Raw genomic sequence first — 24,399 nt, 5'->3', positions numbered from 1 at the left:
TCTTTCTTTATTATTTTTTTTTTTTTGTGGGGGTACCCACCTCGTTTCTCCACAGGGGGCGAGTGTGCGGGCGGCGAGGGGATGAGGAGGGGGGGACAGCAGGGCCACGCGCGTGTGGAAAAAAAAAATCCACAAACCAAAGCAAACAAAAAAAACCAACCAACCAACCAACCCCACGACTTATTCAGGGAAAGAAGGGCACACGACACCAGCGCTCCTCGGGGAACACCCCCGGCCCTGAGGGGGTCTGCGGGGAAGGCGGAGGGGCGGCGGGTCCGGCCCCCTCAGCGCGGGCGGCTCGGCTCCCATTGGCCGCGCGCCGCCACGTGCCGCGCCGCCCCCCCTTCCCCTCCGCCCCCCCCGCCCGCCGCGCGCCGGCCCCGCTACCTGCGGCGGGGCCGCCCCGCGCCCATGAGGAGACACCGGCCCGGGCCCGGCGCAGGTACCGCGGGGCTGCCGGCACGGGGGGCACCGTGGGGGAAACGGGGAGAGAGAAGGCGGCGGGATGGCGGTGGGCAGTGCAGGGGGAGGCCCGGCGCGGGGCCTGCAGTCCGCGGTATGTGCCTCCCCCCACCACCACCACCGCAACCCCAGCAGCGGCAGAGCTGCCTCCGGGGAAGGGGAGGTGGGGCTGCGGAGTGCTCGGGGCTGATGGGCGATGGGAGGGAGAGGATGTAGCGGCGGCTGTCTTCGGGTGTGCCTCCGGATTAGAATTTATAGGCTTCTGCCTGTCTGCGGGATGCGATAGGCTTTTTGTGGGTGATTTTCTCTCTTCGTGCTTGGAGTGATGTGAGTGCAAAACAGATACGGCTTCTGCTGTTGCTGCCAAAACCTTTTTATTTTTTTCAGCGCTGCTCACGAAAAAGACTTTCGTTTGGTTTTCTTCCTTCTTTTTTTTTTTTAATTTTTTTTTTTAATTTTTTTTTTTTGCATGTGTGCTGAGCTTTGCTTATTTATTATTTAATTAGGCAAGATCAAAACATGAGGCTGATGGAGGAGGCATGTTTGTTTTGCCGCTCTCTTTAGTTATGGAAATGAATAGGAAATGAATCATAAAATTACTGGATGTAAACAGCTTTCCCTGTGGAAAATGGTTGGCTTTGTCTCTTTCTGGGGAAAAAAGGGTAGATTAAGGTGGATGTTTTTTGTTTTTCCAAAGAAAACTTGTAGAGGATGTTCTTTATGTCTCTAAAGCGGATAGGTGTTTTTAAACGCAGTTTACGATCAGACTGTCCACATGCGGTTTTAGGAGGGGTGTTTTCCCTGCAGACTGTTATTCCATCTGCTGCAGCGAGGTTACTATCTCCCTCCTAGATCACACAGCAGGAAATCTTGAGCTGTCTCCCAAGCCCTCTGCTAGCCAGACTGAGGGAATGTCTTAAAAGGTCAAAATGCAGCTGGAGGATTAGTGCATGAAAGCATTTTAGTGCAATTTCTGCTTCCTCTGGGCTGATGAGAAATGAGCTCATCCCACCTCGGGTTTCCTGGAACTTCTTAGCGTTTAGCATCCTCCTTTCCGTGGAGTTTCATTAAATTGGCCAAGTGATTGACAGGCAGTTAGGGCCAGGATGTAGGAAGACAAATTGCGGTAGTAGAAACTTCCTTTTATTGAAGAGAACGGGCTAAAAATGTTCAGTTTCATTTGCTTTGCGTACATCAGTTTAGGTGACGGATATCAAATGTGTCAAGGCTGCTGTAAAGTTGGAATACTTGGAGGGTAAGTTGTTTTGTTTAGATGAGAGAGCCTGTAAAACTTAAGTAGCTCTTGAGGTTTTTTGGTAGAGGCTAATGTACTGAATAAGGTCCAGACAGTGCTTCAAACTTGTCATGGCATAATTTTCAGGCTACAAGTGAGTCTGAATGAAACCTGCTCAAATATAACAGATTAAAGCATCTTCAGCAGGCGCATCCAGAGCTTCAAAACCACCCAACTCTAATTCGGACATGAGTCTTCCCTGTGACAGGCAGCTCTCATAAAGTTATTCTTAATTTATTACGGACTTCCTTAAAACTCGTGTAGTCTGTTATTTTCCATTACTTCTATGGGAGGGCTATTCCTTTGCTACTCAGGAATCTTTTGCTCCTAGTCCCTATTTATTTATGTCCGCTTTTTCCTGTGTGCTAACATTGTGCTTTTGTTTGAATTGTTTGCTTTTAGCTTTGTTTACATGTTTGGTGTATCTAAGGACAGACTCTCAACCTGTTTTTGCAAAGCTGGACAAGCGAAGCTCTCTGTTATCCTTGGGAGAAGCTCTTCCTTCACCCATCCCATCAGCACTCTCTGCTACCTGTTAGGTCCTGAAGTCTTGGATTCAGAAGTTAAGCATTGGAATTGGTTCCAGCAGTGTTCTTTGCTGTATTGTAGTTTCCCTTCTAGCCTTTTCTTCGCAGGAGGCTTTTGACATCTCTTTTTTTGCTTCTGTTGGCTCAAGTGTGATTTTACCATGATCTCTTGGAGTGTTGTTAGATGATACTCTGGTAAAAATGCTGCTGTGCTGTTAGCATTGTTCCATAATTACCAGTTGTTCAGTGCTATTCTGCTCCATAATTCTGATGTAATATGAAACATCTTGGCTGTGTTGAAAAAGGCATGTTTCCTTAGCTCGGTAAAGATTAATGCCATACCCTGTCTTTTCTGACCATTTCTTTTAGGAAAGATTTATTCCTCAAACTTCCCATGTAAGGGGAAAGACCTAATTTGTTTTGGCTTCCTTGCAGGGGCTCAGAAGTATCTTCTACTTGTGTGCCATGAGCTTGCCCAGCTGGTAGGGGGTGATGTGCTGATACACTGGGCTCTTTTCCTTCCTTCCTGGCTGTGTGGCTCTTCCCCAAAGTGCTGGAGTGGTGCAGTGCTTCCTCTGGTGTGGGTCTGTGGGGAGAAGGATGTGAAAGGAGCACGTGAGATGTGCACAGGAGGAGTTTCTGAGAAGCAGCTGCCTGCTGTTACACTGCAGTTCATTCACCGTGTGTGTTTGGCTTCAGCAGATCCTGAGGAGTGGCTGACATCAGGTTCTGAACATCCAGAGCAGGCAGGCCAGTGTTTCTTGCACAAGTAACATGGAGGGGAAAACTGGGATTTCCTGCAGAAGAAAAAGGGACAAGGGGGTCTAAGAAGCTTCCCTTGTAAGAAATAAACTTATCTTTTTCATATCACACTGTTCACAACAGCAATGCTTTAACTCAGCTGTTTCTTCCTGCTTGGCTGCAACACTTGACTTTCTGTTGCTTACTTGGGAATCAGAAAAATTCCAAATCCAGGTACTGGTTTCATCTGTCACAGAACATCAGCAGCCCTCTTAAGTGTTGAAGCACATCTTGTTGATATTTCTGGTGTTTATTTATTACATTTTTTTGCTGTTTCTCACTTCAGGGCACCTGAAAGAGGTTTCACAGAAAAGTCTGGAAAAGTTGATAGAGAAGAGGGTGCCAAGCCAGAAGTGAAATTAAGAGAGTATCCCTGTTCTGAACATTGAAGTATCGTTTAGAACCTCATTAAGAGTTCTTTTCTTATAACATTATTTTAGCAGGCACTATTAATGTCTAAAAAGCTTCCTGTGAATGCTGCTGAAAGGAAGTGATGGCGTTTCACTCTATTTCTGATTAAGCTGATAATTGGTCTAGATTTGAGCTGGAACCATTTTTTTGTGTGTGTTTTATCTGGATGACCCAAGACTAAGAGCAAGTTGTAGCCTAGTTATGTGTTTCCTTCCCCAAGGAAAAAAACTGGGCAAATAGACACAATTACATAAGGTTGTTAATGATTTCATGAGTTGGTGGTTGATATTGGGAAGAGGGTGTAGGAATGAGCCATTAAACAATTAGAACAAAACACAAGTAGAGTGTCTTAAGGCAAGGGAAAAAGATTATGATGCCTCTAGGGCACTGTTGTTGCTGCTGCTATTCATGACTGCAGGCAAAATAATTTTCACCTGTCATCCTCTTGGTACTGTGATAAACTGAGAGGATGATTCGAGCTAATTAAAAAGAAAACAGTGTAAGGTCAATATAACCTGGAGAGAGAAAAGAAAAACAAATCGTAAAACTTAACTGGGCCCCTATAAAGGCATAAAACAAGTTACCTCCCTTTTACCTTGTGTAAGATTTATAGTGAAGGAATTTTGTTTATTTAGCTAGATAATAACACCTTTCGAAAATTTTATAACTTTGTATAGATAACAAGCAAACATCTGCTGAATGTCTGACTTGACAATATATTATGGATGCTTATAGATAACATTCTTGTTTAAGAAAAACATCTGTTGAGTGTCTGACTTAACAATGTGTAATGCTTATGCTTATGTATAATGAATATTCATGAAGTAGCTGGAAATAAATGTAGAACAACTGTCTTCTTTGGGTGTGACAGGCATTGGGAGTTGTTAAAACCCCTCCCTGATCACCCAGCGCTGAATTTGCTTTTATCATATAATAAATTCTAATTGGAAATCACCCGGCTTTAGGTTTCTGTTTCTCACAGTACCTTTGAGAGTGTCTGTCAGCTGCTCTGAAATTGTCATTTGCTCCTTATTTCACTTTTTGCTAGTTGTGTCCACACACACAGGTGCAGTAATAAATTCGTATTTTCTGAGGAGGAAGATCTTGACCAAATGAACTGCAGGTTGTATGGATGACATAGGTTTTTACTTTTTATAGTTCAAAAACTTTCCTTGAATATTATTTGCTTAGTGCCTATTACTATTGAATAAAAAAAGCATTTGACAAGATACCTGTTCTAATGAACAGAGTCAGTTGTTTTGGTTAACTGAAGAATACATCTTTGATGGCAAAAAACTCTTTAGCCTATAATATGGTTATAAGCACTTACAGTGGGACATTATGCACCAGTGTAACCAATGTGTCTTAGAAAATGAACTTGGAATGGAAAGGAGACTTGGGAGGGAGAGTCCTGGAGGAGGAACACTCTGAGGGACTGTGGACTACCTTTGTCGGAGGTGGTATGCTGGTAAGGAGCTCAGAAGAGCACAGGAAATAGTGAAAACCACAGAGGAGCTGCAGACAGAAAGCATTATGCACCTGACTCCAGCTCCTGCACTGCTTGTCACCTCACCAAAAGAGCAGTGACAGGCTCCATGTAACTCTGGCAAAAATAAGGGAAATTGAGGCAAGGAGGGGAGAAGGAGGAGTGTTTGGCTTAAGTTTAGCTTGTGAAAGGAAAGGAAACCCTCATGTGTTAGGTTGTTTTCTTTTTCTCAATATTAGAATTGATGGTCAGCAGTTGTATTCGTTGACAGAAAAATTACATTACTTTGAAATTCCCTGAATCAACACTGGTTTGCCCAGTAAAGAGAGTTGAACGAATTTTGGGTGGATGTGGGAAAGGGGAGAGTTTTATGCTGATTTCTGAATCTGTTTTGAAATGACTGTCTTAAGAACGGAAGATCAAGAAGTTAAAGTTTTTGTATTCTTAGGTATCTTCATGCAAGAGGCTGTGCTGTTCATCTGGTTTTGAAGCATAAACTACAAAAGCTACAACCTAATTAGCCACTACTATTTTTTTAATGTCTCAGCCCTTATGTTTTGATCTCTGTGGGTTTCAGTACTGCAGAGGCAAACAAAATTAATCCTAACTGTAAATTTTACCAAACTATTTTTTGTGTTTTTACATAAATAAATAACTTTCTACTTAAAATACTGTATCAATTTTGGAAGCCTTAATGAAAATTATTATCTCATCTATTTGGTCAATAGTGAGAAGGGATTGAAATGTGTTACTTTTCATGGACCCAACTCTTGCAGGTAATCACAGACACTGTGTTGTAGTTGTCAGTTAGGTTTTTGTCATCTTTTTTCTCCAAATGTGTCCCAGGAAACAATCTGAATTACGTTTAAGTTTTCTTAATTTTTTTCTTCTGACTTCTTCCTTGCATAAAGTTTTGCTGTATAACTGAGGTGGTTTTTTTGGTTGTTGTTGGTTTTAAAAGCCACAGAACAAGAAGCTCATGCAAAGGTCATTGCTGAAATTTAATGTCCCATCTCAATAAAGAGTACCTTGCTCCAGTTAATTCCTTGTGAAAACACCTTCTCTGCCTTTTAACTTTGCCTTTCTTTTTTGAAGCAAATGTTGCTCAAAACCAGGTAGCTTTCATCTTATCATTTACTGGTTTTGGAGGTATGTTTCTTAGGTAACTTATGTGTATCTGATTTAGAGGAGAAGGCATGAAAGGAGCCAGGTGGGTTTCGGGTATTTTTTGCATTAGTTTTACCTTTGTTTCAATGCCTGCTCCAGCCCCATCATTTGTGATTAGTAATTCCATTATATAAGGGTGACTTTCAGGTTCCATTTGCTGTGGGCTTTGCACTGCAGCCCCTTGATCTCTTTATGTGAACCTCGAAGGCTGCATTGTGCAGCAAGACCCTGATATCGACTGACTTGTAAAGCTGGGTGTTTCTAAGCTTGTGGTGGTACTGTGGGAAGGGAAAGTTAACTTGTATTTTCAACTCTTAGGAGCTTCAGGTGTCGTCTAAGATGATGTTGTGCTGCATGCTGTACAATTCTTAGAACAGATGGTGTCTCTTGCCCGGAGTTGCCCCACATAAAAAGCGATCCCAAAGGCTTAAATTAATTGCTTCTGAAATACTCCAAGTGTGGAAATTTTGTCTGCTTAAGAATAACAATGAGACAGAAGTAAATTATGGTGAAAAGAATAACACCACAAAAAACTTTGGAGTATGTTCTACCGATGGACAATTTATCCTTTGAAGCAGCTTTGCACAGAGCACTTAAGTTCAGCAGATGAAAAGCAAATTTAAATCCCCTGAGTTCTCACTAACTGCACCACAATGAGTAGCTATAGAAACGTCAATGCAAAATGTGATTGTAACACAGCAGTACTACTGAGCCATCTTTTGTATGCAGATTGAGACATTTGCATTTATGGCTCTCAGAACAACTGTAGCAGGGCCCCTTTCTGGAGGAGTGCAGTGGTGTTTGTATGCCACAGCTCTTTGGTGCTCTTGGTATCTGAACTGCCCTGGTTCTCTCTGCAAACTCACAGATTTATTTTTTTTTAAACTCAGGAAGACTGTGGGAAAGGTGCACTCTAAGGTGCTTGTTACTGCTGCCTTGCTCTTTTGAACACTCTTACACCATTCCAGCCGGTGGAAGGGGCTTATTGACTTCAATAAAGGCTGCAGGATCCAACCCTGAGTAATTAAAAAAAGCTGTGTTGGATAGATGCATTTTGACTTGATATATGTATGTATCTGTCTATATATATTGATCTGTTTGAGAAAGGAATCATCTGTAGTGAACAGAACTGACAAAAGAATGTTGCTGTGGAAATGAAAACTGAAATTATATCAATTTATATAAACAATATAAAAAATAAAAAAAAAAGTTGTACATACTAAGAGTTGGACTTGGAAAGGATGTGCTGAGGTGATTAATTAAATTGTCTGTTTTCTTGGGGTTTTTTTCCACATCCAGGATGAGTGAAGCAACTGTTTGAGGACAGCTGGAATTTATTTTGCTCAGAGGCAGGGAAGACTTTCTGATAGCACTAGCTTATTGTAGTCTTGCATTCCTGTTTAATTCCCTTCTGTCTTCATCACTTTCCACCTCTTCAGTTCCTTCCTCATATTTCAGATCTCTTGCAGCCTTCCCTTTGTTTTGAAAGGCTTCATGAAAAGTATGATTCAAAGCGTGGTGTTTGCAGGACGCTCTCATTGATTTATACAGCAGAGGAGGTTGGCTGTGTCCTTCCTTGCTGCAGGATGATTCCAGGAGTATGTTAGTGCAGTTAGGCAATGAGGAAGTTTTACGTGCATGCACTGAGCAGCCTTTCACATGTCAGTCTTTCTGCCAGGTTACAAGAGAACCTGGGTCCTAGAATAGGAAAGACTAATTTGCAAAGAAGCATAAACCTGCTTTGACCAATGTTAAGGCAGTGAGGCTTTAATTTTGCCCTTAGAATTCAAGCTGTAAAATGTTACAGATTTGATTCAAAGTGCTGGAAAATGTGTTGTTAACCTGGAGCATGTTCCCTCAGAAATGTTACTGGTACCATGGCCAGACCTCACAATGTCGTTTTGCTGGTAGCAGGATCTTGTGGTACCTGGTCTGACTGATTCTTTTGTGCAGAATCCGTTCTGATGTAGGTTCCTATAGACTATGATCAAGTTACCTTTTTGTGTTTACCCGAGAGTTATTACCTGCATTGTTCTCTAGTGAAGAACAGTGAAGGTTGACTTCTAGGTGAAGCTTGTTTCCTGCTTTTTCATTTAAAAAAAAAAAAATAAGGTTCCATTTTATACTTCTCCCCAGCTGTGTTTGTGGAGATGTGTGGAACTGACAGATATAATTGCTGCCTTGTTTAACGCTGTCACTGCCGTCAGCCATCCGTGTCAGTGAGAGATCCCCTTCCCTTTCCCAAACAGCGCTGGGTGCCACCTGTTGGTGCTGATCTGAGACGGTCTCCTCTGAGGTGATCTGATGGAGTGTACTCTCTGTAGTGCGTGGAGTGATCCTGGAGCTTCCACGTGGTCTGCAGGCCTTGTTCACGCTCTCCTCCACAGCTCTGCAGCATCCTCTGATCACCTCTTGTTGGGTGTGATCGTGCTTACAGGTTCCATGAGCTGGGGCTGCTCCCTGTGCATGCTGGCAACATGATCCCTATGGATACCTGGCATCTCAAGGCGTGTTGGTGTGAAAGTACCGGGTCCTGTAGTATGAAGGTGCTGGATGAGGGCTGCTGAGCTGACTTGTCTGTGTAGTGTGGCAGGAAGAACGTGTCATACATGGAATAAAAGGTGATTGTACAAGTCCTACTGTATTGGCACTGAACATCTCAAGGTAGAACAGTTCAACTTGGTGATCCATAACTAACACTAGGGTATGGTCCTTGTAACAAATTTTGTTGATGCCTTTACTCATGTGGACTTGACTGATTTGCTGCAAATCTTAGTTGAGAGCAAACTGGGCTTGTGATGTGGATGACTGGGGTGGTGGTGTCAACACCCAGTTTTGCTCCTCAATGCAGTTTTTATTCAGTGGTGCAGATGGAGGTAATAGAGATGAGGTGCTGTTCTGAGAAAAGGAGAAGCTTTTAAGGCTTGATAGCTTCCTTGTGACCTGCTGACTTGTGTCCTTGACAGGTTGTGTGGGAGACAGGAGCTGTATTCGATTTCCAGCTTAATTGCTAGAATTCTGGGGGACTGTGGGATGTCACTTACCCCTTACCCTGTTCCTAGACAAGCATAATGCTACTGACTTCAGTTTGTACAGTGCTTTCAGATCTGCTAAAAGGGGCTGTTTAAGATACTGCAGCTTTGTGACAAAGGCCTGCAAACGGGTGTGAGAGCTCAGAGAGCCTGTGCAATTAGTAAATACAGCTAGGTGAGTAATTTGAGGTTCTTAGCAATGCCATAATAACCTATGTTTGAGGTTTCCTGCTGTCAAAAACCATTAGGACTTTTTTGCCTTGCTCTATTTTGTGAGTTGTTATCACCTGCATGTCACCCTGAAAGCATCACTTGATGTCTCCTCTTCAGAAGACTTCAGATGCTGTTATCGATCTTTATCTCTGCTTGTCCCACCCTGTCTCACAGTGGTTTGTGTTATTTGACCTTCTACTGTGCGTACCAAATTTATTACTGAGAAATGATGCATGACTGTGCAAAGAGACTTAGTTCTGAATTAGATACCCTTGAAATTTCAGTGGCCTGGATTTGAGTTCTGGAGGGGATGCTTCTGTCTCCTCAGCTCCTTCATCCTAGTGTTTAAGAACATCAGTTGTTCATCCAAACAAAGTGTTTGTAGAGGCTTGTAGAGATTTGTAGAGGTTTCAAGTGGGTCATATCACTATATAAAATAAAAAGAGGTGGAAAAGAGAATGTGGAAGATCATCCCTCAGAATAGCTCAGTTGGTTAGAGCGTGGTGCTAATAACAGTAGGGTTGTGGGTTTGATCCCCCTCTAGGCCATTCACTTAAGAGTTGGACTTGATGATCCTTATGGGTCCCTTCCAACTCAGAATATTCTGTGAACTGGGATCCCTAAATGAAAGCCTTCCCTTAGCCTTGCTTTTTTTTTTTTAAATAGTTTCTGTGACAGAGCTCTTGGCAGGAGACCTAAAGAGGACCTTTGCAGCAGAGAGGGGCAAGCACTGAGATCAAAGGGAATGAGTAGGGCTGAAATCCTCCACTATGGAGGAGCAGGTTGCACCCTTCTATGGTTGGCTCATCAAAGGGAGTGCTGCCAAGGGTGGGTAGGAAACACCCTTACCCATATCCCTTCTCCTTTCAGGGGAAAACCAGCAGGCTCATAGGGGTAGGCTTAGCACAGTGTTTCCTTGTTTGCTCACATCTTTGGTTGATGGTGAGAAGTTGATGTGCCAGCCTGCATTTTCCTTTCCAAAATCAGAACTGGACTGTGCTGACAGAAATTCATGGGAGCTTACACAAGGTAAGCAGCGAGCTTGCTTCTTGCCAGCTAATGATCAGTGACCTGCCCATCTGTGAGGGAGCACCGTGCACTCTTTGATGGTTGTTGGAGGGGAGCTGCTGCTGTGCGTAGAAACTACCCTTGTGCTGGCAGCCTTCTGCTCCTGCCTTGTGCCAGGCAAAACCTTCTCCACACTCTCTTCAGTACTTGCTGTTGAAGTTGCTGGCTGTGTTGTTGGGGCTGCTGAAGAGGTCAGTGTTAGATTCAGAGCAATGATGATGAGTCAGGTTTGCTGAACCTTGGGGAAACCGGGGAGTTGATTTGAAACGTGGGTTCCAGTTTTGAGGATGGCATGTACAGCCTCTGCATGCTGTGAGCATCCTTGAAGCCTGCAGGGTAGTGTAGTGCAGGGATTTGATTTTGATTCAGGGATCCTAAATACCCTGAGCATATTGTATAGGTTAATTTTTTTTCCCTTGTCTGGAGTGTGTTTGACCAGATCAAACAAAAGTGTTTGACAGTAACTGATGTAATTGCAATTATTAGACTTCAGGCTTCTGATGAAGAATCAGATCAGTGCCTGGCAGCATTTTTAGAATCATGTTCTGGTGGTGCAGCTGAAATGAGTGTGTTATTGATCACGAGGAGGTCAGGAACAATTCAGTATTCCTGGTACTGTAATTAAGAATCACAGTCTTCGGGAAACAAAGTTGTCAGTCTGTGGACATCCTGTCAACTTTTTTCAATTCAGCAAAAGTTATGATAATTTTTTTTTTTTACAGCAATGCTGAGTGACAGTAACGCTGTGAAGCTGAAAAGTGATCATTCACCTCCTGTGCAATGGTGTAAGGTGGCTGCACATGAAGATGAGAAGACCAAGCTGGTTTTTAAAAGGTACTTGCAAGTAAGTGTCATTGTCACAGCAACATAGGGGTCAGTATTTCTTCCCGTACCCGGACAGTTACAAAAAGGATGCAGAAATCAAGGCATGAAGTTGCCACAGACACTGGATGGAGGGTTGGGCACACAGCTTTCCCTGGGGCACTGAAAACCCTTTTAAGAGCCTGAGCTCACTCCTTGTAGTACCTGTATGCCCAAGCCAAAGTGAGATCCTAGTACTTTGCTCAGGGGCATTTCCAGTTCTTTTTGTATCCAGAAAAATTCCAGTGTCAAGGTTTTGAAGGCCAGCAGATGCTGAGTGGGTATTTTAGGGAGGTGTTTCCTTGTAGTTACTTTGTTTATGAAGATTTCTGAAATGCTGCATCAAAAATCTTACTCCATTGTTTATAACTTCACATCAAATTATATTTAATAAATATGTGCTCATGTGCATCCAGAACCATATTTTACACCAAAAAAGTTCACTAGTCTGATGCCACATTAATTTTTGGGTCCTAGAGCTTAAAAAACCCAAAACCAAGCAATTATATCCATAGGTGTTTTGTGCACCTGAATGGTGCAGCCCCAGCTGAGTCTGGGGATACTTGATAAACTTCTGTGGGTGAAAACCAGCCTCATTCATCTGCTGTGAATCCCCTACTTTCTGATTTCCAGGGGTTGCAGCCTAACATGCTAATGAAGGTTTTAGGCCACCTGTCAGTGCAAGATTTAATTTATTTAAATGAGATGTGAGAACAGTGCTGCTTTTCCAGTGGTCACCTTGTTTGTAGCCTGTACTGCAAACTGACTGTCAAGATTGCATCTATTAGTTCATATGCTACAAACTTTTTTTTAAAGAAAAATGAAAATCTGTATTAACTTCATCTGAAATAATTTCAAGAAGCACTGGACACTTAGTAAGTTGTATATTTTGTAAAGATGTTTAAACAAACGTCTGGTCCTTAGGAGACCATGGGAAGTGAAAATCAGTTATAAAGCTCAAACTACATACTTGAGCAACAACCAGAACTCTAACCAAATAATGATGCAATTTTTTTACAGATTGGTTTAGACATGAAATGAGTTAAGCGACTATTTTGACATCAACAGTGAGTGGTGTTCCTTAGGAATGAGAACTCAGTAGATCAAAAATACAGATAGTCTGTGTTATTCAATTTTAAAGTTTGTTGTTTGTTTTTTTTTTTTCTTTCTTCTCCATGTTTTGGGGGTGTAAATAACCAAGTTAGGCTGAACGTCTAAATTCTGCATTGTGTCCTGCCAGCAAGTTGGAAGTTTTGTTTCAGTGGTTGCCATTGGCCCAAAATCATGCAATTTGAAGTTCCATTCTTCTTCTCAACTTGCATGAAAATACATAATCCAAGATAGAGTTGCCCTTTACTGAAGAAAACAATAGTCAGTCTTTGCTTCTTTTTGTGAGGAGAGTTGTTTGACTCATCAGAGCATTTCAAGTATATAATGCAGGCAGCATGTTCCTTATCAAAGCATCTACATATGTTCATACTTTCCTGCAGATAGCTCTGAAGAGTTGTGAAAGATTTGGAGTGAACAAAGCAAGGGTTTTTTTTGGTTTGATTCAAATGCAAGTATTCAACTGTCCTAAATTTGCTTAAAAATATTGATTTAATGGTTGATTGAATGCTGGAAAAAAAGATTATTTTTTATTCCTCTCTCTTACACCTCACCCTCCTGTTTGTTTTTAGAGTTCTTGTACTCTTTGTGGTCGGAGGGTGCTTCCTTTATGTCCTCAAATTACGTTTTGGCCCTGAAGAATGTGACAGAACAAAAATGCCGTATGTGGACCTCGATCGTGTAAGGGTTGGTATTTTTTGGCTTGCTTTTTTTTCACTTGGAATAAAAAAAAAAGGTTATTAATTGACAATGTAAGAGTTATAGGGCTCTACAACAAAGAACTAGAATGCTGACATTTTTCTGTGAGGGAAAATATGTTATGCTTCATTTCATGCCATAGAACTTCTGGGTTTTGTTCTTGTGGAACGACAACAGAAGTGCATAGAGAAACTGGATTTTTAGGGGTAAAATGGTGTAACTGTGACTTTAACATTTGAAATGGACATGTTAGTCCTGCTATTGTGTCAGTGCAGATGACACTGGTGATCAGAAAATTGATGCAAGTGAAAAGTAACGTATCAAAAAAACCTCCACACAACAACAACCCAAACCCAACACATTGAACCAAATTTTTTTTTTTTTTTTTACCTAAACCATCTGCCTGGTCTGCTTTGACTCATAGTTGGTCAGATGTTTTTGGAATCACAGGGCAAATATGCAGGAGGGTGCAACTATTATTTAATTTATTCATTTAAGGTAGCAGCTATGTACTTTATGTACAGTTTTGCATGTGCCTTTTAAGCCAGTGTAACAGACACCACTAAAGCCTTTGCTACTTAGCCTGTTTTCACTTTATAACAGAACTTACCTGGCTTAGAGCTGTTACATTTCTAGCTTTGAATATCTCAGTGCTAAGACACAACTTACAGCAGAAGCCTTGATTTAAGACAGTCTTATAACATTACTGCAAGTGTATCTTCCCCCACCTCCCACCCTCTTCAGTGCATGTATTTCCCCTTCTGAGCCTCTTTGCCTCCCCTTTTCCTCTCATTTGACTCATTTGTTTTTTCAGTAACATGTTCTTGATTCTGAAGAGCAAACACCTTAAGCCAAGCAAACCTAAAGACTGCATGGGCTGTGCTTATTGCTGTCTCTTGATTCATTTTGTTTGTGTTAGGTGCAGGATGAAGAAAGAGGATTGCTCTGATATAGTTAGGTAGTAGCTAGTTACAAACTGTTTGGGGCAGTTGCCATGTGAGTGGCATTAATTTTTACTGACAGGTGTCAGCCTTAAAAATGAGACTCTTCCAAAGATACACTGAGTCCTGCCAACAAAGTACAGCAACACAAAGTTGCTCAGTTGTGCTTTGCCCAGTGTAGTGTTTATGCCCAAACTTGCAGAAAAGTTCTGCGTGGTAGAGGCAGTTCTGTAGATTAATCTTGGTTGAAAAGAAAAAGAAGTGAAAAAGAGCAGCACAACTTCCCTCCTTGTGCACCCAGATAAACACTTCCTGTTCCTCAGCAGTACAGGAGAACTAAATTAGCACTAGTCTTGAATCTTTAGACTCTGAACCCTGTGTTTGCTCATGTTCCTTTTAATTACAGTGGAGGAAAACACTACAGAGCTTATTGGGGAAGAGAACATGAAAACAAGATTTTATTTAATGGATAAAAGTAATACCTTTTCTGTTTCTCTTCTTCCTCACATCAGATGTTTGCTTGCTGTTGCAGATTTTTAAAGACATAATGAGTAGTGTTTTGCTTTTATTGTGAAATGGATCAATGTGCAGTTTCATCTGACAGTTTAATCTTTTTATGCTATATGGAACTGTAGTCTTTTATTTTCGTGGCTGGTCTTTGAGAGAAGACTCAAAACACCCCCACCTTGCATTCTTTATAAAATCCTGTCTTAGTCGTTCACAATAGCGTTTCAGCAATGCTTATGAAAGAAGTGTTGCTTCATTCTGATTACTAAGCAAGTCCAACCTGCTGTTTCACAGCACTTTAACCCAGTGGATGTGTCTCTGGTAGAATCCTACCACAGGCAGAACTCAGGTCATGCTGTTGAGCAGTGAGGTAGAATTCTACCTGCTACTGAATTAGGCAGGTAGACTTATGTTCTAGCTTTTTTTTTTTTATTATTTGTTGTTGTAAACAATAGTACAAATGTTCTCAAACAGCTAATTTTCACTTAGCAGTTCTATAAGCCTAATTTATCCTTTAGGAACCTCATATCTAGGCTCAAGTGGTTGTGTGGAGAGGCATTCCTTAGCAGCTTTTCACCCTGCCCTTGTTAGTATCTGCGTTTGAGTAAATGCTTTAAAATATGTTTTACTTCCACGTTTAAACTTTTTTAATAACCCCCTGTGTTTGCTAAACTGCTGGTGGGTCACACTGAGAGGGTTTGTACATTCCTGCAGCTGGCTTTCCTGACTGAAATGGTGTGTGTTTTGTTTTAGAGAGCACAGCAATATGCCAGCGCCGCACTGCAGGAGCAGTGCCGACCTTCTTACGTGAAGAAAGAAATGAGCAGGTTATTTGCAGAGAAATATAGCATGGACATATCTCCCTTTGTAAGGAAAAATGTAAATGAAGATGAAGCTTTATTTAAATATGAACCTCCATTTGGATTTCACAAGTTTTTTGACAAGCTTAAAAATCTTCTCGAACTCTTACCTGAGCATGATTTACCAGAAGATTTGAAGTCAAAACACTGTAAGCGTTGTGTTGTTGTTGGCAGTGGTGGAATTCTTCATGGATCAGAGCTGGGTCACTTATTGAATCAGTTTGATATTGTTATAAGGTACATATTTTCCATTAAAGGATTCCAACTACTTCAACATTACTATATGAGCCAACTTTTTTTTCTTTTTAAGAGAAGAGTATCTCCAACATTTATGCAACTCGTAGGACTTTCTGAAAGTGCTTTTGATAAATTTACTTGTGACTTGATGGAATTTGAAGTCTTAGGAGCAAAATAAATTGTCATGTTTGCAAGCCAGGAATTCAGTGTAATTATTTGTGGACTTCAGATACAAAAAACCCCCCATGGGCAGAAATGAGATAGAAACCAGTGAAATCACAGACAAGTAGACAGTTATGATTTTATCCATTCATATGTTTAAGCTTACAGAGGACTCATCTGTGATTTTTTTTTTCCCCTTGTCTAGTTGGGATCCCTATTTGAACTGGTTTTTTATAACCCCTATTTCAGACACATTAATTGGTGTTTCAGTATGCACTGGTGTTTGCTTATGCCTTTATAGCACACTTATCTTCCCTGATCTTTGCAAGGTCAGCACATGCTTTCTGTGATTGTGCGTATTTTTTAACATCTGGATTATGTGCTCTGTATTTGTGCCTTCTAAACATTGCTCTTTGAACTCTCCTTCTTGTTTTTATTCATGTAAAGTCACAAGTAAATTTAATAGAAGCAGTTTCCCAGCTTGTTTTGTAAAGTATGGCTTGCTCCTCTTATAAAGGGAAGATTTCATTGAGTCAGTAGCTCTTATACAAAGGTAAACAAACCTGTTAGCATGTGCAGGGGCAGAGAACTTGTGTTAGCTGTTCTCTGAAGATTAGGGCTGGCAATGTGAAGGTGTTGATACAGAAAAGTTTGCAGGACTTACACTGTTCTGCAGAACTGATGGAGTAGGATGATGTTGCTCTGGTCAGCAGTGTACCAGCATTTAAATTTTTGGTGAGCTGGAATGATATAAACCCATAGGATGCATTACACTGCATTGTAGGAATAATTTGAATGCTTTTCTGTGTGGAATACTCATGTGAGTTTGTGTGTACGTGTGTATATATATATATATATATGAAAAGGATAACACAGGCAATTTTCTGTGTGTTTTCTTCCCCTTCCTCTTTTAAACCTCTTGAGTTGACACAAGTCAATAGACAGGAACTTCTGCAATGCTGTTTTAAGTTACTTTTCTGTTCAATCTTTTCAAAGTTTTGGACTTGTGCCATTTAATGTAGAAATAGAATTGGCTTCCTCCCAAAAATAAGGGCAGGATGAGTGCGTGAGACGAACATAGAGCCTCTGAAAAAACACTGTACTGTGTTTTGTTAAAAATCTGTGGGCTAAATAACAAGTTTTTGCTTAGTGTCTGATATTTTAATGAGATTATAACCTGTGTTTAGTAAATATAATTTATCACCATTGTGGTTTTTTTTTCCTAGGTTAAATGATGCACCAGTTCAAGGATACACAGATCACGTTGGTAACAAAACAACTATAAGGATGACTTACCCAGAAGGAGCCCCCCTTTCTGAACATGAGTATCCTCCTGCAAGCTTGTTTGTGGCTGTTTTGTTTAAAAGTGTTGATTTCAATTGGCTTCAAGCAATGGTGAAAAATGAAACCTTGGTATGTAATGTGACAGTCTTGTGTACCTGTATTTTTGTTTGTTTTCCCTTCCAGTGCTTAAGGAGCTGATTCATATGTTAGTTCCTGTTTTATTGTGCTGAGGATCTTTTACATAACTTTGTGGGATTTTTTTAGCTCTGTCTCCTAGTTACAGTTGGGCCAACATTCACGTTGAAGCCCCGTGCTGACAGTAACACTTCTTTTTTTTCTGCAGATATTGGTGGTTCACACCAAGCTAACATGACAGGCTGTTTACTAAAGTGTAATTCATTTCACATTAGGTTCAAGTGACTTGTTTAAAGTTGTAGAGCCCAAAATAAAAATGAGATTTCTGAATGCCAACTCATTTTTTTTTAACAGCTAAAGCCTGTACTGCTACAACAGGCATACATGCAGTTAAACATGTGATTGAACATCATCTAAAATGATGAGGTTGCTTATTTCTCGTACTGAATATTTAAAGAAGTGCAGAGATTCCTAAGGAACTGATAGAAAGGGTTTCATATTTCCAAATTAACTTTGAATTGGTGGCTTCCACCTCTTTCAATTTGCAGGCAGATAATTTCTGCAAGTTGAAAACTGGTAGCTAGGTTTCTCTGACCACAGATTGAAAACAAGCACTCTAAATTATTGAGAGAGATTCAGGAGAAAGCCTGCCAAGTTTTTTAACTGTTTGATCCATGCTAGTTTAGGTACTCCAAATTCCCTTCTTAATTCTGTGATTTTTACAATATGGGATCATGTGGGAAGGTCTGTTTAATATTGGCCATGGCTGTCTACTACTACTGCTTTAGTCCAGGGAGTGTGTGTGAGGAATATTGCCTTGTTTGTAATAATCTGAGCATGTTTTGCAGAGAGGAGATTTTCCTGAATCCATGAATTTGTGCGAATTGAAGAACTTCTGCTTCCTGATTTTTAATTTTTTTTTTTTTTTTTTACTGGGGGCAAGACAGTGTTGGTCTGTGACCTTCCCTGCAGCAGTGTGGTAATTTTGATGACCAGCAGCTTTGTAACTTGATTTGGATTCCTAACTTTCTTGTTTTACAAGCTTTCTGGCTGTTTCATGTTTTAAGGTTTGGTCTTGAAGAATGGCTAGTACAAGGCTGGCTTTCTGTATTAAAATTTGTGGAAGGAATTGAAAGAATGATTGCTTTTGGGCATCTGCAGCATCCTCTCTTAGTGAGTTACATGTTGGGAGTGTGTGCTTTTTGAAAAGAGTACCTGTATTTGTTTTGTGTGGCTTAGGAGCAGATCAGCTCATTCCCACATTTGTTCCTTGCTTTGCTGTTTTTGCTGATGCAGAGCCAGCATCTGATTTGGGAATGGGCATATTGGAGAGAGTCCACTGAAGAGCCACGATGATGCTTAAGGGACTGGAGCACCTCTACTGTGACTCACAGAGCTGGGACTGTTTAGCCTAGAGAAGAGAAGGCTCATAACATATTGTTAAAGTACATAAATATCTGAGGGGAAAATCTGAGGAGGATGGAGCCAGGCTCTTTTCAGTGTTGTCTGGTGACAGGACAAGAGGCAGTGGGCACAAACTGAAACACTGGAAGGTTCCTCTGAACATCAGGAAACACTTTTTTTTTAAAAACTTTTTTTCAGCCTTAAGGAAGGTGACTGAGCACTGGCACAGGTTGTCCAGGGAGCTTGTGGAGTTGAATATCCATGGATATCTTTCTCAAAAGTCATCCAGATGCAGTCCTGAGCATCTGGCTCGGGGTGTCTGCTTGAACCAGGGGGGTTGGATTGCTTCATCTCCAACTTCAGTGGCTCTGTGATTTTGTGAACAGCAAATATACTTCTTTCAAATGCTCATCTTTCAGTTGGCTCAGCATTCTGTGCAGGCACTGGTACTGTAGTAAACTGATTCAGATTACGGGTGGAAAGATAGGAACCATTACAACCTGTATTCGATCAGTTTAAGCTTCTATTCCTTAAAGCCTGTTTTAAAAAATATAGGTTTACGTTGCAGCTCTGTCAGTTTTTTCATTTGCTTAATGCTACTCATTTTATGGACTTGTAAAATGAGTGTGCTGTAGTATTTTTTCTTCCATTAGTGGGCATCTAATTGATTGCAGTGGCATGAGATCAGAATCTAGCTTTCTGAGTCCTGTGTAAAATCCTCTTCTAAAGTATTACATTTATCACTAGCTGGATGGTGTCAAACAGCAGCTCTTCTCTTCAAAGCCTGAGCACAATTGTTTTAAATCCAGTGCTTTCTTCAGAATGCCTGGTTAATCTTTGTGGAAAACTGGTTCCCTTCCTCATTTCTTTAAATGCTGCTGCCTGCTCAGTTGTGCTGGGGAAGGCCCGAAGAACCTGGGGGTGCTGGTGGATATGTTGACTGATTAACACAAAGTGCAGCCAAATGTTCAGAATAAACAACTTTTCCCTCTGCTGTCCTCCCTGCAATTCCAAATACTTTGAAGATTTTCCTCTTTTGGGTCAGTCACTTGAGCTGGTATTTCTGAACCACCTTAGTCATAAACTGTTTCCTGAATTTTTCAGACTCTCTGGTGAATTCTGTAACTTGTATTTGCTGCTGAGTCTGTCTCAGAGTTTCCCTTTGAACTGTATTTTTTAATTTCCTTTAGCCTCTGTGGGTGCGACTCTTCTTTTGGAGGGAGGTTGCTGAGAAAATTCCTTTTACATCAAAGCAGTTTCGGATTCTAAATCCAGTCATTATCAAAGAGACAGCTTTGGACATCTTACAGTTCCCTGAGCCTCGATCAAAGTTCTGGGGTTGGGATAAGGTAAGAGGTTTCCTTTTACCAGAGGGAGACAGTAAAATACAAGGTGAATCAAACAGTGCAGTTTCATAGCTAGTCTCAACTAATAGGGAGATTATGTGCTCTCAAAAGACCTCCTGTATTTTCTCGTGCAAAATCAAAGTAAGATTTCAGCTCACCTTTTTAGATGAGGTATTATGCCTGTGCCTGCTGACATGAAATGACATTCAGATGCTGTGAGACACAAATTCACTCCAGTAGAGTGTGTTCACTCACACATATTTGTGACTGATGTGAAATACTCAAAAGCACACCTTTGATATATGTTAAGTGTGTTACAAACAGTGCCATTAAGGCAAACCAGCCATCAGCTGTGGACAGATGTGTCTCCAGCTGCAGGGAAAGCAGAGAGAGTCTGAAAACCAGGCCAGTTTAAAGCAACCTTGCAGCTGTTGGAAATGCAGTGTGTGCAGAGTACTCAGTAGCAAATGATGGGAATATCCTCCCTCCATGTCCTTTGCTCCTGCAGTAGTACAGAGTGATGAATTGCCTGGCTTAATTTTACACTGCATTTTTGTTATTTTAATGATGCGTTGGAGGAATTGGTTGTTGAACTATGTGAGAAGACATCTAATTATTGCACAAATCTTTGAAGGATCTTCTTACATTTATTTATCAGAATAGCATAACTTACCAAGGTATGTATCTTAATTGTATCGTAGTGTGTTTGCCTTCTTCACGGGTCGTTCAGTGAAAAGTCATATTCTGAAGAATACTGTTTGTTAGAGAGCCTGTTGTTGCTCAAGACTGAAATAAGTGTAACTCAAGAAATGTCAAGTTTAACTGCATGTCAGGAGTTGTTTGAGTGTTTGGAGCGAGGGTTCACTTGCAGTTTAACTACACAGTAAGAGGGCATCTTGTCTTCACAGAAAAAAAAATTTAGTGTTGACAGCCAAAAGCCTCATTAAAGGCAAATACTCAAGTTGTATTGGTATTTTACCCTGGAGTATTTAGCTTTACTTGATCATTGAATTGATTTTTAGTTTTAGTTTTAACTGATTAATTGATTTCAGTTTTAAATGAGCAGAGGGAATAGACCAAGCCATTAAATTGTGTAAAATGTTTTACAAAAACTGTGTTTTTATAAACTACATGTTTGAACTGAACAAACTTCACTTTCCCCCCCTTTTTCAGAACGTACCTACAATCGGGGTCACAGCGGTTGTTCTGGCCACACATTTGTGTGATGAAGTTAGCATAGCAGGATTTGGATATGACCTGGACCAGCCCAGCACACCTTTGCACTATTACAACAACCTCTGCATGGCTGCCATGAACGGACAAACTATGCACAATGTGACAAGCGAAACAAAATTCCTGCAAAAGCTGATCAAAGAAAAAGTTGTCAAAGACCTCACTGGAGGGATACTTTGTGAATTCTGCAGCAAAGACAGCTAGTGACTGACGTGCAGCATGGACAGGACTTGTTATATTTCCAGATCAACCATTTTGCAATCTTTAGTTCTTTAAAGTGTATATAAAATGGACGTGGAATCCCTGCTGCCTTTTTTAATGTCGCGTTCAGTTTGTTGGACTTGTAAATTAATTTTGTCAGATTTTACTTTGCACATTTTTGTGAATAGCTGTGTAAATACGACTTGGAGTTGAGAGAGATGTGTTTAAAGTATTTAAAATGTTTTAAGTTGTCTGAATAAAAGCAGATTTTTTGTTTTCAGATGTATGTAGAACGCACATCGCTGGCCTGAATTGTCTAACAGCACCCGAGTGTTGTTTTCCACTGAACTCCTGTCTTTGTTGTTCCAGTTCTTGGTGTCTGACTCCTTTTCATGCATACCATGAAAAGAAGGGCGTGTGCTTCTGAAGTCTTTCATTACTTGAACTTGAGCATTGTGTTCCCCCCTCAAATATTTATGTTCTTTTGGTTTTGTGCTAATAATTTTTTTGGTGCGAAGGAGAAACGCGGGAGTGGAGTTGAAGGAAAAGGAATTGTTGTGGCAACAACTGAGTAGTGAGTACCTTGGCATTCATGGTTGATATCAAAATCATTGATGTATTAATGTATTGGGTTAGAATCCTACCCCAGTTAAAGAAGTGGCATTAATACAAAATCTGCCCCCTTTTTTTTTCAGTGAATTGAGGATTGCTGGTTCTGTAAAACACCAGTTTGTAGGAATTATTTAGCAATAATAGAATCTATGACTAGGTTACAATTTCCATTGGTTGATTTTATGATCTTTAAGTAATTAATTATAGATATCATCACCTTAATAGCTTGCAATGCTGATAACCCTTATGAACTCTAGTGCTGACTGTTGGATTGAAGGAGGAGGTAGAGTTGTTGGACTTCTGTGAACTTTTAAGTCAGCAATTGGGTGAGTGTGTATAAGTAAAGAAGAAAATCACTTTGAGAAAGCAGTATAATCTAGTAACAAGCCAGGTAACTGCTGAAAACAGCATATTTAAAAAGGAAAGAGAAGAAAGCTACAGATATATGTTCTTGTGAATGGAAATCAGTCCACTGCAAAGACACTGGGCTGTGCAGATCTGTAAGCAACTTTTGGCATTCACTTTTATTTTGTAACTACTTGAGTATTAGATATGGCTGTTTGCACTGACTAGTGGTGTTGCTTAATCTACACTATGTGAAAGAGGCTTTCTTTGGGAGTGAAAGCTTGTTAGCAAGTCGATCAAAGGTTGGCCTAGAAACTTTGTTCATAATCATGGACTCTTCACATGGTGAACGTTCCCACTTTTCCTTTTGTTATGGGCAAAGATATGAATGTAGTTGTAGTTCTAAAGTTTTGAAATGCAAGATTAGGGAGGTTGTGTTTTGTTATTTTTATTCCACAAAGAGAAGATCTAGTGAACAATGACATTAGAATGCAGCAGACTGATTCTCACTGTTATTCTAAAAGGCAATGAAATGACATCAGCTCATAAAGCATAACTCTGGAGAAAGTTGTGGACCTCATCTTTTCATAATTCCCATGTACCTGCATGTCCTTGAAAGCCAGCTGTGGGTGGTGAGCAAATTTGAAAATCAGAAGTTTTTGTCACTGACACTGTCTGTGTTCTTAGCAATCATATTAATCCAGCCTCCTCCTCCATGAGAAACTTTAATTTTTACACTAGCAATAAATTTCTAGTCTATGTTTTTCCTGTAAGTGTAATATATTGTTTAATTTAAAAGTATTTCATGTGTGAAGAGTTTTATACAAATATCCTTTTAGTTAATATATTAAAATGCAAATCAAAATAAAAATTATTTTCTCCTGGTATTTAAACTGGAAGCAAAATACCTTAATTTCATTTAGCATTAGTGAAAATTTGGAAGATTTCAGAATATGTGCATTGGGGGGATGTCCTGAATACACCTAATGTATGTGTTTCTGAGCACTTGGTCCCTCACCAGTTTGCTTTATTCAGCAACTTAAAAATAATCAGGTTGATTACTGTAAATGCCAATAGCTTTTTGGAGATGCTGTATTTACTGTGAAATTCTCAGATTATGTCGCTGTGGGATTAGATTGTTTTTCTGTGAGTTCTATGGCTTGTGATAAAACCTTGTTCTCCATGGTCGTGTGTGCTGCTTTGAATGTGCCTGTGTGGACTCGACCCTCTGTGAAGTGGCAGCAAAAAGCAATAAACTGATGAAACCACTTTCTATTTATGTGTTTGTCGCTCAGTTTGCTATTTATTCTTTCTCCTTTATTAAGGACTTTACATATCTCACTGGTGCAATTGAAAGTCTTGATGCAATCCCAGGCACTCACAGAGAGGTAGTAGCTGGCAACTCTTTCTGGGTTCATTTATACCTTTTTAATACTTGTCAGTGGAGTTATCTGTCTGGTGCCTGGAAGAGAGAATCCATCTCAACACTGATCATACTGTAGGCTTCCAGCATTTTGAAGTTAATGTGGATGAGAGTATTTCGGACTGGGTTATAACAGTGGCCTTAAATTCAAGGATGTGTCTCCCTCAGTGGTGGAAACAGATTGCAGCTTCTTGTCTGTGCTTCAGCCTTGCTGGAGGTGAGGTGAGAACCAAAGCTCTGTGTATCTCTGGTGCTGTGTCACACATCTTATGCTCTGCAAAGAGTCTGCATCGTCCCTTGTAGATAAGCCTTAATGGTGTTTGGTTAAAAAGTCAGCAAGGAGTTAGGGAGCTGTGATAAAGCCATTGTGTTCCACGTGGAATTCTTCTTTGTAACTCTCTGCTTAGGAGATACCACAGTCATGGATGTGCCTCACCTGTTCTGATGCTGAATTTTTTCATAACTTCCATGCAGGAAGTTGCACAAGGAGACATAAAGAGCTGCTTGACTATGGAAGTGCCAGAAAGGGTGGCTGCAGTCTGTGACCAGTTGGCATCGAAACTGGGTGTTGAGCTTGTAGG

At 40.6% G+C, this 24,399-nt stretch overlaps 1 protein-coding gene across 4 annotated transcripts; it reads left to right on the top strand.

The window, feature by feature from the left end:
• Positions 1-349: 349 nt before the first annotated feature.
• On the top strand, positions 350-23,674 carry ST3GAL5 (ST3 beta-galactoside alpha-2,3-sialyltransferase 5). Of its 4 annotated transcripts, none has more exons than XM_051798627.1 (7): positions 350-442; positions 11,184-11,305; positions 13,002-13,116; positions 15,330-15,673; positions 17,062-17,248; positions 19,849-20,007; positions 21,178-23,674. In XM_051798627.1, exons 2-7 carry the CDS (start codon positions 11,262-11,264, stop codon positions 21,439-21,441), a joined length of 1,113 nt encoding a protein of 370 aa, XP_051654587.1. In that variant the 5' UTR covers positions 350-442; positions 11,184-11,261; the 3' UTR covers positions 21,442-23,674. The 4 variants fall into 4 exon arrangements, with proteins under 4 accessions (XP_051654587.1, XP_051654585.1, XP_051654586.1 ...); XM_051798625.1 differs by having other exon boundaries at positions 356-442; positions 11,184-11,295; XM_051798626.1 differs by lacking the exon at positions 350-442 and adding an exon at positions 539-556 and having other exon boundaries at positions 11,184-11,295.
• The last annotated feature ends 725 nt before the right edge of the window (positions 23,675-24,399 follow it).

This window comes from Manacus candei, unplaced genomic scaffold, assembly GCF_025592945.1.
Source record: "Manacus candei isolate 608988 ecotype Guabito, Panama unplaced genomic scaffold, ASM2559294v1 h1tg000048l, whole genome shotgun sequence".
NCBI classification, from domain to species: domain Eukaryota; kingdom Metazoa; phylum Chordata; class Aves; order Passeriformes; family Pipridae; genus Manacus; species Manacus candei.
Note: the sequence above shows the minus strand (reverse complement) of the source record. Positions and strands in the feature narration are given on the sequence as shown.

What these genes read in the sequence shown, in the direction of transcription:
- ST3GAL5 (XM_051798625.1), top strand. Translation starts at nt 412, where the DNA reads ATGAGGAGACACCGGCCCGGGCCCGGCGCAG. An exon ending in CAGTTTGATATTGTTATAAG is followed by an intron (nt 15,674 to 17,061) that starts GTACATATTTTC and finishes TTTTTTTCCTAG; the next exon opens with GTTAAATGATGCACCAGTTC. An exon ending in AGTTCTGGGGTTGGGATAAG is followed by an intron (nt 20,008 to 21,177) that starts GTAAGAGGTTTC and finishes CCCCTTTTTCAG; the next exon opens with AACGTACCTACAATCGGGGT.